The 16,395-nt window shown below is 35.1% G+C and overlaps 1 protein-coding gene across 4 annotated transcripts in view; it reads right to left on the reverse strand.

Annotated features, from left to right (window-relative positions):
- The window catches only part of wt1b (WT1 transcription factor b), a 77,835-nt gene that overhangs the window by 8,548 nt on the left and 52,892 nt on the right, over positions 1–16,395 (reverse strand). For all 4 annotated transcript variants that reach the window (XM_056478644.1, XM_056478642.1, XM_056478645.1 and 1 more), the window contains exons 3-5: positions 14,512–14,599; positions 8,739–8,819; positions 2,311–2,413 (exon numbers count right to left, since the gene is read on the reverse strand). In XM_056478644.1, the coding sequence (XP_056334619.1) occupies positions 2,311–2,413; positions 8,739–8,819; positions 14,512–14,599 (272 nt within the window). The remainder of the gene's footprint in view (positions 1–2,310; positions 2,414–8,738; positions 8,820–14,511; positions 14,600–16,395) is intronic.

Raw genomic sequence — 16,395 nt, forward strand, 5'->3', positions numbered from 1 at the left:
GGGTTGTGCTTATTCTCTTAATGAGTTATGAGTGTGTTTTGAGCATAATGTGCATTAAACCAATCAGAGTCTCATCTCCTATTCCCTTTAACAGTCAGTTGTGTTGCACCATGGTGCATTTGTTATTTACATGGCGGACTTTGTAAGTGGAAATACTGAACAGGTAAACAGAGCATCTGCAGCGTGAGGATAAAGAATGAGCCTCCTCCATTCGGCCTCTTTACTTTCTCTTTCCTTTTCTCTTTACTCCTTTACTTCTGTGGAATAAGGAAATGGTGTGTAAGTGTAATGTGTAAGTGTTTGGACCTGCGTAGATGCATAACTAACGTGCTCCACGCTGGACTGGTCAATGGCACAGTCTATTTCAGTTACTCAAAATAGCCTTAACATGCCTCTTTTTTAGACCTGAACACCAATGAATCCACAAAGTGGCACAAATGGATTTGCTATTTTAACAACATGACACAAAATGTGAAAACTACTGTTGCGCTGGTCTGAAAAGATCGTGCCAAACACGTCTTGTGCCTTATTGCGCCAGGTGTATGATAGAGCCCTTAGTTTCCTGAGTTACATCATGTTGGTGTGCAAACTATGTGCAAGACACTTCTATACAGCTTACAGTGACATTTAAAGGCTTAACTAGGTTAATTAGGTTAACTAGGCAGGTTAGGGTAATTAGGCAAGTTATTGTATAACGATGGCTTTTGTAGACTAATGAAAAAAATTCTAGCTAAAAGGGGCAAATAATTTTGACCTTAAAATGGCTTTTAAAAAATTAAAAACTGCTTTTATTCTAGCCAAAATAAAACAAAAAAGACTTTCTCCAGAAGAAAAAATATTATCAGACATACTGTGAAAATTTCCTCGCTCTGTTAAACATCATTTGGGAAATATTTAAAAAAGAAAAAAAAACATTAAAGGGGAGCTAATAATTCTGACTTAAACTGTATATATATATATATATTGCCCTGTTCAGTGTTCTTCTGACTAATCGTCCTGCTGAAGGTGTTAGTTGTGTGTTCGTTCTTCAAGCCTTGGACTCATTATCTGAACTGGCAGAACTATACAAGTGGAAGTGTGTTTGTGACCTTGAGCTGAAGTTCACAAGAATGAGTGTGTGTCAGAAGATAGTCAGACATCTGATGTGCAGGAATGTTTAGTTTGCAATAAGGTTACATTCGTTATCATTAGTTAACAGAGTGACTATGAGCAATATATGTAAAATTGAGGAAAACCTACATTATTAATATTATAATTATTAATAAATTCTTACATGTACAATTGTTAATATGTATGTTTTTTTTATTCATTCAGCAATTATGTAATAAACATAACATATGACATTATTTATTTATTTATTTCAATAATATTTTTGTTTCTTTTAAAATTTCTGCTTATCAAAAAACAAATTCAACAAAATTCCTTCTTGAGCAGCAAAATACAAAAAATGATGTACTGTAAAATACTACGACTTTAAAATAGTACTGTATGTACTGTGTTCTTTACAAAATAAATCATCAATAAAACATAAATCATGTTGAGCATAAGATGTGCTTAGAGGTCATATGTTGATTTAGGTTTGATTCAAATTGGATTCAGACTGGTTTCTTGAACATGACAATGAGTTCACTGTACTCAAATGGCCTCCTCAGTCACCAGATGTCAATCCAATAGAGCAGAGTTTCCCAACTCTGTTCCTGGAGGCACACCAACAGTACATATTTTGGATGTCTCCCTTTTCTGACCCATTAACTTCAGGTGTTGGAGTCTCTTCTGATGTTATGATAAGTTGATTCAGGTGTGTTTGATTAGGGAGAGGTTGAAAATGTGGACTGTTGGTGTGCCTTCAGGAACAGGGTTGGGAAACACTGCAATAGAGCACCTTTGGGATGTGGTGGAACGGGAGATTCGCATCATGGATGTGCAGCCGACAAATCTGCAGCAACTGCGTGATGCTATCATGTCAATATGGAGCAAAATCTCTGAGGAATATTTCCAGCACCTTGTTGTATCTATGCCACGAAGGATTAAGGCAGTTCTGAAGGCAAAAGCGGGTCCAACCAGGTACTAGTAAGGTGTATCTATGTATGTATTTGCATGTATTTGTAGATATAGGCGTTTTCCCCTATATAACTGTGAGTTCATATAATATATACCTATAATATTGTTCATACAAACATATAATACTGTATGCATATATGATTTTAATACAAATGAGTTATAGTGAGAATCACATTTGTCTGTGTACATGTAAAACGTTTGTGTGTATGAGTGAGTGTTTCGCTTGAGTGTGTATTTTCAGTCACGCACCTGTAGTCCTCTGAACACCCCATGCGTGTGTATGTGATACTGTGTGCTGCAGCTGTAAACCAGAGGAGCGGCTCCTGGAGACGCCTCACTGTCATAACTGGAGCTGTGAGTAAAGACAGAGACGCGTTACACACAGCAGAGAAACTGACCTCAAAAACACAACCCCAAACATTATATTCAGTCACATCTTATTTTAATATCTAATTCACGCTAGTTATAAACAGTTAACTAAGACTTTTAGCTCAATAAACTACTAATTAGCTGCTTATTAATACACCGGTTCTGTATTTTGTGTTTTCCGTTTATTTACGGTTACGAATTGCATTATGGGATGTTGCTTTCTGCTGTGTCGACTTTTAATGTTGAAAATTCAACTCTACAGTTTAACAAAGTGGCTTTTATTCACATTTTACAGTTTTTCTCAGTGGCTTTGGTGCATTTCTCACAGCACTGTTTACATTTGCACAACAGTTAATGCATTTCTCAAAACAATTAATCAGTTGTGCTCATCATAGTAGCAGTTTCTCATTCCTTCCAACAAATTGCAAATGCTTTTGGACATGCATCAACTCCTTTTATACAACTCTCTGCTGTTTATAACGTTATCATTTGCTTATGTCATGTCAGTCAAAATTAACTCAACTTGTGAATGCTGAATAGTCAGTCCATATAAAACTAATAGTCCTCAGTTCATTACTTGAGTCATTACATACAGAAATATTGAACTAGATATCAAAATCTGTCAAGCTAATTTGATAAACAAATTTAAATCTTTTTTCCCTGAAAATGTTTTCTAAATTGAACAATTTGATGAATGATTTACAGACCTGTGTGTGTTGTAGGTTTAGTTCCAATATGTACTGCAATATTGTTCACAGTTGTGCACAGCTCTACCCAAAGGAGGTTTATGTTTGTTGTAAATAAGGGTGTGTTTATTCTTTTGCACAATGCAGTGAATAAATTAGATCTGCAAAGAGCAAACACAGTGAAAATGTGAAACACACATCTTCAGTGTCTTGTACTCAGATACCTCACTAAATGCAGTGTTGTCTAACTTCACTGTAGTTTTCAAATGGCTGTGCAAACAGTATATAGTGCTGTCTTGAGCATTTTCAGGAAGCGTCACCAAAATCTGACTTTACTGCATTGTAAAAAATGTACAGAGTAAAGTGTCATGATGAAAACAAGACAAAGCCGTTTGACTATCTTATTCATAAACAATGGAGTCTGGACTTTATATCTTGATGGCACTAACACTGAATACTTGCTTTTGAGGAATGAGCTCTCCATTTTGAGCAAGTGACACGCTTTTGCAGGTTATCAACTAGGTTTTGTAGTTTGTACTAATTGTTTTGAGAAATGCATTAACTGTTGTGCAAATGTAAATAGTGTTGTGAGAAATGCACCAAAGCCACTGAGAAAAACTGTAGTACACATGTGTCGATTACAAGGCCCGCGGGCCAAATGCGGCCCGTCAAAACATGTAATCAGGCCCGACAACAAGTTTTGGTAATGAAGTTCAAGTGGCCCGCGCTCGCTTTAAATATTAGGTCTGGGACTATGGAATAAAATCGCTGTCATAAATATTTCGTGCGTAAATAAAATTCACGCATCCGTAATTATAAAATCGTAAAGGAAAACGGAGCGTACTCGTAATTTTACGAGGGTACAATTTCAAAACCTGCGATTAGAACAGACACAGATACGACATTTTCTTTGTCTGTTTGTATACGACTGATAAATTTACGATGGGTGTACACACACGAATTACAGTTTCTCCACGGACACGAAGTCCTGATTACGAGTACGAATCAAACAGCGACACTTCACTGTCAAAATTACGTCATGATAGGTGACTTAATCAACAGATGTCATGTTATAGTTAAACACCGTTCAGTGATTCACTGAGAGACTCTGCGCTCACTGCCTGTAATGTTAACTTACATTATGCTAGCTCTCTATCCTCTGCCCGTTCTTAATTTTGATTCTGTAAAATGTCCAAGAAACACAGCGAAATAGGACCTTATTGAGTCTCAACCTTTATTACAGCTCATGACGGACATTTCTCAAAGAGGGAATAACAGAAATCTTGCCCGAGCCAGTGTGTGTGGAGCTCGAGTGCCCAGCAGGTGCACAGTTGTGATCGATGACTCTCGCTTGTTTATTAATTCCTGTGACATCGGTGACGTAATTTTGACAATGAAGTGTCGCTGTTTGATTCGTACTCGTAATCAGGACTTCGTGTCCGTGGAGAAACTGTAATTCATGTGTGTACACCCATCGTAAATTTATCAGTCGTATACAAACAGACAAAGAAAATGTCATATCTGTGTCTGTTCTAATCGCAGGTTTTGAAATTGTAGCCTCGTAAAATTACGAGTACATTCCGTTTTCCTTTACGATTTTATAATTACGGATGCGTGAATTTTATTTACGCACGAAATATTTATGACAGCGATTTTATTCCATATGGGACCATTACAATATTGAGACGCAGGTGGTGCTGTTGCGCCTCACCCTGCTCTCTAATTTAGAGGTTAGCATAACATTACGCTCAATGTAAACAAGGTGAAATATTTCTGGGACTAGCACAATGGTAAAAAAAAACGCAAAATGGACAGAGAATATTGACAATTTCAACTTAGGTGGGAAACTGAATATTTATTCAAATATTGATACATATATTACAAGTGTCCTCAAAATAATCGAAATAATAAAATTTCTTGCCATTTATTTTTTATATATAGGCTACCATTTGTCTATAATAGCCCACTAATAAATATATTGCTTTAATTTTGTTCCTCTGAAATCCACAAGTTCAGTTGTAGGCATCGACAGTTGGCTTGGATCATTTCATGATGCCTTTTTAAAGCTAAAAAAAATTAGTTTAATAATACAATATCAGAAGCCATCTGTTGCATGTTACAATGTGGTATATCAGTTGTTGGCTTTTTGTTTAATGATCAGTTTTTCTGAATATGAAATTGTTTTTAAAGTAGACTACTGTTCTATGCTAGCTACTGTACTGTTTTATGCTTATATTGGTTAGAGACCTTATTACATGTTTTGATGGAGATAAAAGCTGCTGTAACACAGATGTGGTCCAAATTAAAATTAAATGTAAAACATTGCTATTTTTATTAATGTGGTTTAATGAAGTGTAAGAGATGTTACAGTTGTTAATACACTTTTATTTTCTCCAATAAACAATTGCTTAAAAATGTGCATGCGGCCCCTGACTTTATTCACAACACTCAGTGCGGCCCTTACCAAGTTTGGATTTGACACACCTGCTGTAGTAGTTTAAAAAAGTGTCTAAGAATTAATATATAGAGAAATAAGTCTGTAAAATGACAGATAATGTACTGGCAGCTTATTACAAGGTTTTTGCAGCGTACTATACAACACCAACCCAGACAATATATCACTTTTAACTATTAAAAATGTTAATACAAGTAACTTTTTCCAACTTTTTAAGGTTAAAAGTTGTCAGACGAAAGATCAAATTCCCATAATGCAATTCAAAAGCCTGAATAAATGCTAAAAAATAAAAACATGTATCACAAAATACCAAAACTGCTCATTTACAGTCATTTTTTACAGTGTAGTCAGTAATATAGTCGGTATTGGGTGTGATTAGGGATGTAAAATAAGATCATCCTTAATAAATGCTTATAAACAGTTCATCTTAGGTAATAAGCCAGTAGTAAATGGTGTGAATTGTTTTTAAACTATAGCATGACCCTATATCCTTCTACCTCTATGAACCAATGCTTCCTCCCCTTAACAAAAGGATGTTGTTGAGCCAAAAATAATCATGTAAAGCTGCTTGAACGGTCATAAATGATAGCAAAGGAGGACTGTTGGTTTGGAGGGAGATTTGTAGTGTGGGCAGTAACGGATGAAGAGCTTTCTCTTTGTCCGGCTCACTTCACATTTCAGACTACACACAATCAGCCATTGCTGGTCCAGTCCTCCCACAGCCCATCCATTCATCCGTACACTAGATAAACACCCTGTTGTCATGGCGATGGGGGGGTGGGGGTGAGCAAGGTGGACACTGAATTTTTTATCTGGACAGTTGACATAAATATTCTGTTCAGCATCGCAGTCACCAGTTCATCTGCCTACATGGACGAGCACACAGACACTCAATCAGTAGGAAAAAGTCAGCGCTGAGGGGCTTTAGGCAGTCTGTATCTCTCTCTGTGCTACAGAAAAACACAGACCCCATCAGTGCCCCTTCAGACACTCTATCTGTGCTGGACTGCTTGACTGAACGAGACGGTTTTGTATCCCGTCTGCTGTCACAACTGCATAATTCATGCTCCTGCTCCAGGCTGGGCTTCTGTTTCATAGCACAGTGAGGATAAGACACACAGAGCTTCCTTAAAAACATGTCCGCTGTATTTCTGTAGCACTCCATGCTGGACTGTGTCAAAGCAGGAAGAAGAGAAAAGGCAGAGGAAAGGGAAAAGGAAATGAAAAGGGACAGAAACGGAAATGAAAAGGAAATTAAAGAAAGGGAAAGGGAAAATAAAAAAGGAAATTAAAGGAAAATGAACAGGAAATAGTCATGGAGAAAAGGGAGGAAAGGAAAAAAACACAGGAACACAGGAAAGGAAATAAAGGGAAAGGAAATAGAAATAGTGAAGAAAATAGAGGGAGGGAAATAGTTGTAAAAACAGGAAAGCCAAGGAACAGAAAATGGAAAGGAAATGGGGGGAAAGACATGGAAAGGAGAAGGAAAGGAAATTAAAAGTAAAGGGAAAAAAGGAAAACGAACGGGAAATAGTCATGAAGAAAAGAGAGGAAAGGAAATAGTCATGAAGAAGAGGGAAAGGAAACGGAAATGGTCATGAAGAAAAAGAAGGGAAGAAAAAGGGAAAGGAAAGAAAAGAAAAGAAAAGAAAAGGAAAGGAAAGAAAAGAAAAGAAAAGAAAAGAAAAGGAAAGAGTCATGAAGAAGAGGGAAAGGAAATGGAAATGGTCATGAGGAAAAAGAAGGGAAGAAAAAGGGAAAGAAAAGAAAAGAAAAGAAAAGAAAAGGAAATAGTCATGAAGAAGAGGGAAAGGAAACGGAAATGGTCATGAAGAAAAAGAAGGGAAGAAAAAGGGAAAGGAAAGAAAAGAAAAGAAAAGGAAAGGAAAGAAAAGAAAAGGAAAGAGTCATGAAGAAGAGGGAAAGGAAATGGAAATGGTCATGAGGAAAAAGAAGGGAAGAAAAAGGGAAAGAAAAGAAAAGAAAAGAAAAGAAAAGAAAAGGAAATAGACATGAAGAAGAGGGAAAGGAAACGGAAATGGTCATGAAGAAAAAGAAGGGAAGAAAAAGGGAAAGGAAAGAAAAGAAAAGAAAAGAAAAGGAAAGGAAAGGAAAGAAAAGAAAAGAAAAGGAAAGAGTCATGAAGAAGAGGGAAAGGAAATGGAAATGGTCATGAGGAAAAAGAAGGGAAGAAAAAGGGAAAGAAAAGAAAAGAAAAGAAAAGAAAAGGAAATAGACATGAAGAAGAGGGAAAGGAAACGGAAATGGTCATGAGGAAAAAGAAGGGAAGAAAAAGGAAAAGAAAAGAAAAGGAAATAGTCATGAAGAAGAGGAAAATGAAACGGAAATGGTCATGAGGAAAGAGAAGGAAAGAAAGGAAAATAAAGGAAAGGAAATGAAAGTGAAGGTAAGGGAAGGAAAGGAAAGGAAAGGAAAGGAAAGGAAAGGAAAGGAAAGGAAAGGAAAGGAAAGGAAGGAAAGGAAAGGAAAGGAAAGGAAAGTGAAGGTAAGGGAAGGAAATGAAAGTGAAGGTAAGGGAAGGAAAGGAAAGGAAAGGAAAGGAAAGGAAAGGAAATGAAAGTGAAGGTAAGGGAAGGAAAGGAAAGGAAAGGAAAGGAAAGGAAAGGAAAGGAAAGGAAAGGAAAGGAAAGAAAAGGAAAATAAAGGAAAGGAAAGGAAATGAAAGTGAAGGTAAGGGAAGGAAAGGAAAGGAAAGGAAAGGAAAGGAAAGGAAAGGAAAGGAAAGGAAAGGAAAGGAAAGTGAAGGTAAGGGAAGAAAAGGAAAGGAAAGGAAAGGAAAGGAAAGGAAAAGGAAAGGAAAGGAAAGGAAAGTGAAGGTAAGGGAAGAAAAGGAAAGGAAAGGAAAGGAAAGGAAGGAAAGGAAAGTGAAGGTAAGGGAAGAAAGGAAAGGAAAGGAAAGGAAAGGAAAGGAAAGGAAAGGAAAGGAAAGGAAAGGAAAGGAAAGGAAAGGAAAGGAAAGGAAAGAGAAATGGTCATGAGGAAAGGGAAAGAAAAAGAAAAGAAAAAAGGAAATGAAATGGAAATAAAACAGAAAGGAAAGGATAGGAAAGGAAGGGAAGGCAAGGCAAAGGAAAGAAAGGAAACAAAACATCAAAGGAGGGGAAATAAAGTGTAGAGCTGAGGTGTAGATATGAGAGCAAGTGTACCTCTTGATGCTAGGCGTCAGTGAGCTAACAGGATTCCAGGCCACACACTCCAGCTGAGACTTCATTTGGTACAGATTATCACTGGCAGAATACAGGAGCAAAATAAGACATGAGAACTAACTTTTACTTCTGTTTCTCAAACAACACACAGAGGCCAAACACAGAATAAAAAAATAAAAAACATGAGGAAAGCACATTTAATAATGTCAATATTTTTCATCTCGTGTTATTTTTGGGTATAAATGCAGATCGTCAGCAGTGTGGTTTGGTCACGTCTCCAACTATTCATCACTGACTCATAACCATGTTTTCTAACGAAGCAGCAAAATCAGAGATTTGTTTGGCACAGTGGAAACTGCTAACACACACACACACACACACACACACACACACACACACACACACACACACACACACACAAATGTGTTGCACCACATGTTGTAAAGAGACAAATCTCACGTAGTCCTCACTGGCGCGTCGAGTGCCTGGCATAGTCATGTAATATGTGTGATGATGTCATGTTGATTTCGTGGGAAGGATTTGGGGAAATAGTCCTGACTCATATGCAGTTTTGAACTGATTTTGAAGGTCAGATATTTGTTTATGGTCATTTTGACCTTGTTACAGTTTATTAATTCCTCTTTATTAATTATTAATTCAGTTTATTACAGTAATATAATATAATGTAATGTAATGTAATGTAATGTAATGTAATGTAATGTAATATAATATAATATAAAACAATAATAAAAAATATTATGTTTTATATTTTCTGATAAATAATATATCATTTAAAATATTTAGTATAAATATTAGATAAATATTTTTAGAAAATAAACTTAATAAAATAAAATTAATCAATAATAAAAAAAATCGTTATTATCTATAAATAAATAAAATAAGATGAAATAAATAAAATAAAATATTAAAATAAATAAACTAAATAATTCTAATAAAATAAAATATATAATATAATAAAATATAATATATAATAAAATAAAATATAATATATTAATGAAAAAAAATATTCATTTTATTTTCTGAAAAATAATATATAATTTAAAACATTTAATATAAATATTAGATAAATATCTTTTAGAAAATTAAATTAAAGTAAAATAAAATAGATCTGTTATGATCACCAGCGATCGAGCGGCTGCAGATCGCTGGTAAACATGCAGATCGCAAAGGACTACAAATTCGCTGGTATATGGACTACAAGTTCCAGTCATGCACCGCACACTCACACCGGTTCCTGATTGTCAAAGACTGATTACAAGGACTTTAAGTACAGCGCACACACACACACACATCTGTGCTGAGTCTTGTTATCCTGTCACTGTGAACTTTACAACACGTTTTCCTTGCCCTGCCTTGTTTCTGACCCTCGATTTGTTTTGTTTGTTTACGTTGCCTGCTGCCTGCCTTTTGACCATCCGTCAGTTTATGACAGCGACTCTGGATTTCCTGTATACATCTGTTTTTCCCTGTGTTGACCGTTGCCTGCCTGACCATTCTGTTTAATAAACCTGCATTTGGATCCTCACCTCCCTTTTCAGCATCCCCACATCACTTTACAAAATCAATGATTAAAAAAATAGTTCTTTCTTTATTACCTGAAATAAAATAATGAAATAAATAAATAACGTAATTATAATATAATATAATATAATGTAATGTAATGTAATATAATATAATATAATATAATATAATATAATATAATATAATATAATATAATATAATGTAATGTAATGTAATATAATATAATATAATATAATATAATATAATTTAATATAATATAATATAATGTAATGTAATGTAATTTAATATAATATAATATAATATAATATAATATAATGTAATGTAATGTAATGTAATGTAATTTAATATAATATAATATAATATAATATAATATAATATAATATAATATAATGTAATGTAATGTAATGTAATTGAATATAATATAATATAATGTAATGTAATGTAATGTAATGTAATGTAATGTAATATAATATAATATAATATAATGTAATGTAATGTAATGTAATGTAATGTAATATAATATAATATAATATAATATAATGTAATATAATATAATATAATATAATATAATATAATATTATATTATTTAATAGTATTTAATACAATAATTAAAAAAATTATTAAGTAAAATAAAAATAAAAAAATCAATAATTAAAAAATATTATTTCTTTATTTTCTGATATAATATAATATAATATAATATAATATAATATAATATAATATAATATAATATAATATAATATAATATAATATAATATAACAATAATTTAAAAATATTATTTCTTTATTTTCTGATATAATATAATATAATATGATATAATATAATATAATATAACAATAATTTAAAATTTTAAAATAAAATAAAAAATAAAATAGAAATGTTTTAAAACGATAATGTTTCATTATTGGTTTATGACGGGTTGCTACATTCCTAATAAATGACTTCCATTACAGCTCATACCAGTGTTTTGAAATGCAAGAGACCGTTTCTAAGCCAAACACTTATGAAAAATAAGGTGGAATTTCCCTTTCGGTTCCCATCTAATCTCACTTTATTGCCAGAAACAGAGGTTTGTGAGGTCACTGGAACACAGTGCAACAGTACCAGGCCGATGCAACTCAATTAGTTTTTTATTTTCATCTGACGCTTTCCAAAAGTTGTTTTTAGTGAGGAGGGGGAAGAACGTTCAGGTCTTATCAAAACTGGATGCCTTGTTTTGGGGCTTGTGATCTGGTTTTTCTTTAAACAGCGTGAGAGTGGGATTTAAAGAATGCGCACTGATTCCAATGTCACCGGTGATGAGTTGCATTTCTCGTTTATCTTATTCTTCTTGTACACTTTGATTTTATTTTACCCCCAAAATTAATACCCCCGCTCTCATGTTGTTCCAGATATGCATGCTGTTATATTTCAACGGGACATGAAAAGAAATGTTTATCAGAATATTGAAGTCAGCACGGTCACCAGGATCAGTGATCTCCACTGCCTGACTGAGATATGATATAAAGTGGGTCTCAGACCAAACAAGAAGCACTGCATTAAATTTCACTGTCCAGCGCCATGTCTTTAAATACGTTATAACAATTAAATGAATGCTTAAGTCTATTTAACTGATTACATTTTAATTACAACATCGATACGGGCAATGCAGTGGCGCAATAGGTAGTGCTGTCGCCTCACAGCAAGAAGGTCGCTGGTTTGAGCCTCGGCTGGGTCAGTTGGTGTTTCTGTGCGGAGTTTGCATGTTCTCCTTGCGTTTGCGTGGGTTTCCTCCGGGTGCTCCGGTTTCCCCCACAGTCCAAAGACATGCAGTACAGGTGAATTGGGTAGGCTAAATTGACCATAGTGTATGAGTTTGAATGAGTGTGTGTGAATGTTTCCCAGAGATGGTTTCAGCTGGAAGGGCATCCGCTGCGTAAAACATGTGCTGGATAAGTTGGCGGTTCATTCCGCTGTGGCGACACCGGATTAATAAAGGGACTAAGCCGAAAAGAAAATGAATGAATGAATGAATAACAACATTGATGCTGTAAAAGGAACCTTATGAAACCTTATAAACCTTCACCGGAAGTTCATTGTTGCCTGAATAACACGAGCTGTGCATATAGCCCATTGCTTCTTTTGGATCCAGTGACGCAAGTAAATAATGGCAGAATCTGATCAAAAGCTCTCCTGTGCTCATAATAATGTTGATCTTCAGAATGCACGACTGTCTCTGGAGAAGGCCAGGCGGAGAAGAGACGAGGAATTTGGAGGAAACGTGCAGTAGATCACTGTGAGTGTATCTTGGCCTGCGGAGAGCTGCTGTGCGGTTCTTAACCTTTGTGCAGACAGAAAGACTTTACAGAGGATTTATCTGAGCTGTGCAGACTGCAGTGCCACAGCATACACACACATCAGTGATATACATGCGTTACATTTATGAACGTGCCAGAATGATCCAAGTTCAAGATAAGTTCAGCTCTATCAACAGCGTATGTGAAATGTTGATGAACACCACAGAAAAGACTGAGAGCGCATCACAAGGGAATAAGTAGATCAAAAATACACTACCGACCGAAAGTTTGCGCGCACTTTTTTTTTAACTTACTACTTAATACTTCTGTACATGTGATTTTCAGGGGGGTTTTTTTATTTATACATTTGCATAAATTTCAAACACTCTTTTTTCACATTATTTCACATTGTCATCCATTTTGGAAAAAGGCTGTAACATAAAAAATGTGGAAAAAGTGAAGCGCTATGAATACTTTCCGGATACACTGTAACTATTCCTTTCACGACTGAGTAATATTAATTCATCGCATGTACTTACTATATGGTTAGGGTTATAATTAGTTACTGTAGTTGCATGTGCTGTAATGATGCATACTCAATTGTAATTACTATAATAAATTAAAATGATAGAATAAAAAGATAAACGGTAGCCAAAACAAGTAATTAATCTGACAAATAACGATTTTTTTAAAAGTTAAAACTGATATTTTATCCTCAGCGAAAGCCACATCTACTTGAATAAGAATAGAACTGAATCAGAGTGGTTTATTTTGTGACAATGCAGGCTGATGATACAGCGAGTGATGATGCTGAAAAATCTAGCATTGGATCAACTGAATCCTTTTACATTCATTCATTTTCCTTCAGTTTAGTCCCCTCTCGCTTATTTAACAGGGGTCGCCATAGTAGAATGAACCGTCAACTTCTAGCATATGTTTTACACAGCGGATGCCCTTCCAGCTGCAACCAAGTACTGGGAAACACCCATACACTCTCTCATTCACACACTATAGCTAATTTAGTACGCAAGGGAGTCGTTGCTCTAACAAGAAGGCTAAAGCCCATGGCCTCTAGTGTCTGTCGCTGGAGCACCTTTTAGAGGTCAGAGGAGTGAGGTTTACCTGCACAGCAATTCACTAGCTGGCCTCTGCTACATGGGGGACCTGGAGGAAACCCACGCCAACACGGGGAGAACATGCAAACTCCACACAGAATAGCCAACTGGCCCAGCCGGGACTCGAACCAGTGACCTTCTTGCTGTGAGGTGACAGTGCCAACCACTGAGCCACCGTGCCAACCCATTTTAACAATTTTTTATTTTTTTGTTGCTTTAAATTGTAATTTTTTGTTAACTTTAATAAGTTTACTCTCGATTTTTTTAACCAATAAAATATTTTTAGAGCTTGATGTGAATCTAAAAATGTGCGTTCATAAAACAAATACAATTCTGAAGCAGTTTTTATTATCAAGGAATGTCCCTTTATTTATTGCATTAAAAGTTCTGCTTATTTCTGTCACTTCAAGGAATTCAAGACTGCTTCCTCTATGCTGCAATATATTGTATTTTTATTGATCTTATTTATCACATGATGACACACACATTGTGTTCTGGAGAAAGTCTTATTTGTTTTATTTCAGCTAATTTTTTAAAAAACATTTTAAGGTCAATATTATTAATATTAACCTATTATTAACCTAATTAATCTATAGTTAAGCCTTTAAATGTCACTTTAAGCTGAATACTAGTATCTTGAAAACTGTCATCATGGCAAAGATAAAAATGAATCAGTTATTAGAAATGAGTTATTAAAGCTATTATGTTTACAAATGTGTTGGAAAAAAATCTTCCCTCTCTTAAACAGCTATTGGGGAAAAATAATTCAGGAGGGGCTGATAATTCTGACTTCAGCTGTAAGTCACTGTCCATACAATCAGTAAATGTGAAGCAGGCACCTGTTGAAGGAGTTTCTCAGAAGCAGCGTCTGATCAGGTGGACTGTGACAGCCGTATACAGGCGGTGGGACGGAAAACTGCTGCTCGCCTGCAGAAGAACAAACACATCACACATTCACTTAAAGGTACAAAATCATTCACTGAGGCTGCACTTTTTTTTAAGTTATATTTTTGTTCCAAACAGGTCACTTAAGGTATATTAATACGTAAAAAGTACAAAAGTGTACCTCGCAGTAACTTACAGATACAAAAGCAAACCTTAGGGCAGGCGTGCTCAAACTTTTTCTCATAATAAGCCAAAAACCAAACTTGATTGAGGGCTGTAGGCCGAATATACAGTTCAAGTCAGAATTATTAGCCCCCTTGAATTATTAGCCCCCCTGTTTAATTTTTTCCCCAATTTCTGTTTAACAGAGAGAAGATTTCTTCAACACATTTCTAAACATGATAATTTTAATAACTCATTTCTAATAACTGATTTATTTTATCTTTGTCATGATGACAGTAAATAATATTTGACTAGATATCTTTCAAGACACTTCTATACAGCTTAAAGTGACATTTAAAGGCTTAACTAGGTTAATTAGGTTAACTAGGCAGATTAGGTTAATTAGGCAAGTTATTGTATAATGATGGTTTGTTCTGTAGACTATTAAAAATATATATAGCTTAAAGGGGCTGATAATATTGACTTTAAAATGGTGTTTAAAAATTAAAAACTGCTTTTATTCTAGCCAAAATAAAACAAATAAGACTTTCTCAAGAAGAAAAATATTATCAGACATACTGTGAAAATGTATTTGCTCTGTTAAACATCATTTGGGAAACATTTCGAAGTATTTACATTTTAAAAGTCTGATTAATTTACAACATTTAACTAAAACATTTATTTCCAGTTGGCTATTTGTAGCTAAGCAATAAAACAAACAAACCAAAGGTTACGTATAATTCGAAATCACAATCTCTGTCAAAGGTATTCGCCCAAACCACCTTTCCATCTCACTTTCCCATCCCTTCTCCCTCTCTTTTCAGATGGGACGATGGGCCAAATCAAAATTAATGATTCGTCCTTTGTTTGGATCTTTTGCCCTCACGCGTCAACATCGATAGGGAACGTTACCAAATATGAACTGCCGGATCTGGTAAAACATGAACTTGCCTTTCCCTTTAGACACTAGCAGAGTGCGAGGGATCATAGGATTGATCATGACATGAAGATTACTATCACTGATAGATGGCCAGACATGCGGATGTATGTAATAAAGGGTTGTCACAACAACACCACAGTATTGCCAACCGTGTGCTGACATTTTTCTGATGATTGATATAATAACCGATCCTGCAGCATGGGATTCGCCGGCCGTTTGTTATTAAAGGAAGGATCAGCAAATAATACTAACGTATGGGAATTTGGCAGTAACTGTTAGACAGTTTACATGAACCATCTTCCTTCAAATCCTGTAAGTCAGGGCTATTCAATTGGTGGCCCGTGGGCCACATGCGGCCCAGAATCAACCTCCGAGTGGCCCAGCCCGTGGTTCCGCCCATAGATAATAAATTAATATATATTATTCATTAATTGTTATTTAATATATTATATTAATATAAATATAAAGTATTTATTATGTCTATGGTCCCGCCAAAAACGCAAATTCTTACGTAAATTACGTAGCCTGCAACACGCAAACAATGCAGAGCGTGCCTGATTGGAAGCGGTGTGCCTGAGCACGGTTCACTAGGGCTCAGGCGCAGTACACTAGTAGGGTGTAAAGCGTACCTGAGCCCGAAAATGAAGACGAAACGTGACTTTTAAGGGCCTGTTTCATATAAATTTATTAATCATTCTTACTGTTTAATGAATGCAAACTGTAGTAGATTATTAAA

The sequence above is a fragment of the Danio aesculapii genome, chromosome 18 (assembly GCF_903798145.1).
Source record: "Danio aesculapii chromosome 18, fDanAes4.1, whole genome shotgun sequence".
NCBI classification, from domain to species: domain Eukaryota; kingdom Metazoa; phylum Chordata; class Actinopteri; order Cypriniformes; family Danionidae; genus Danio; species Danio aesculapii.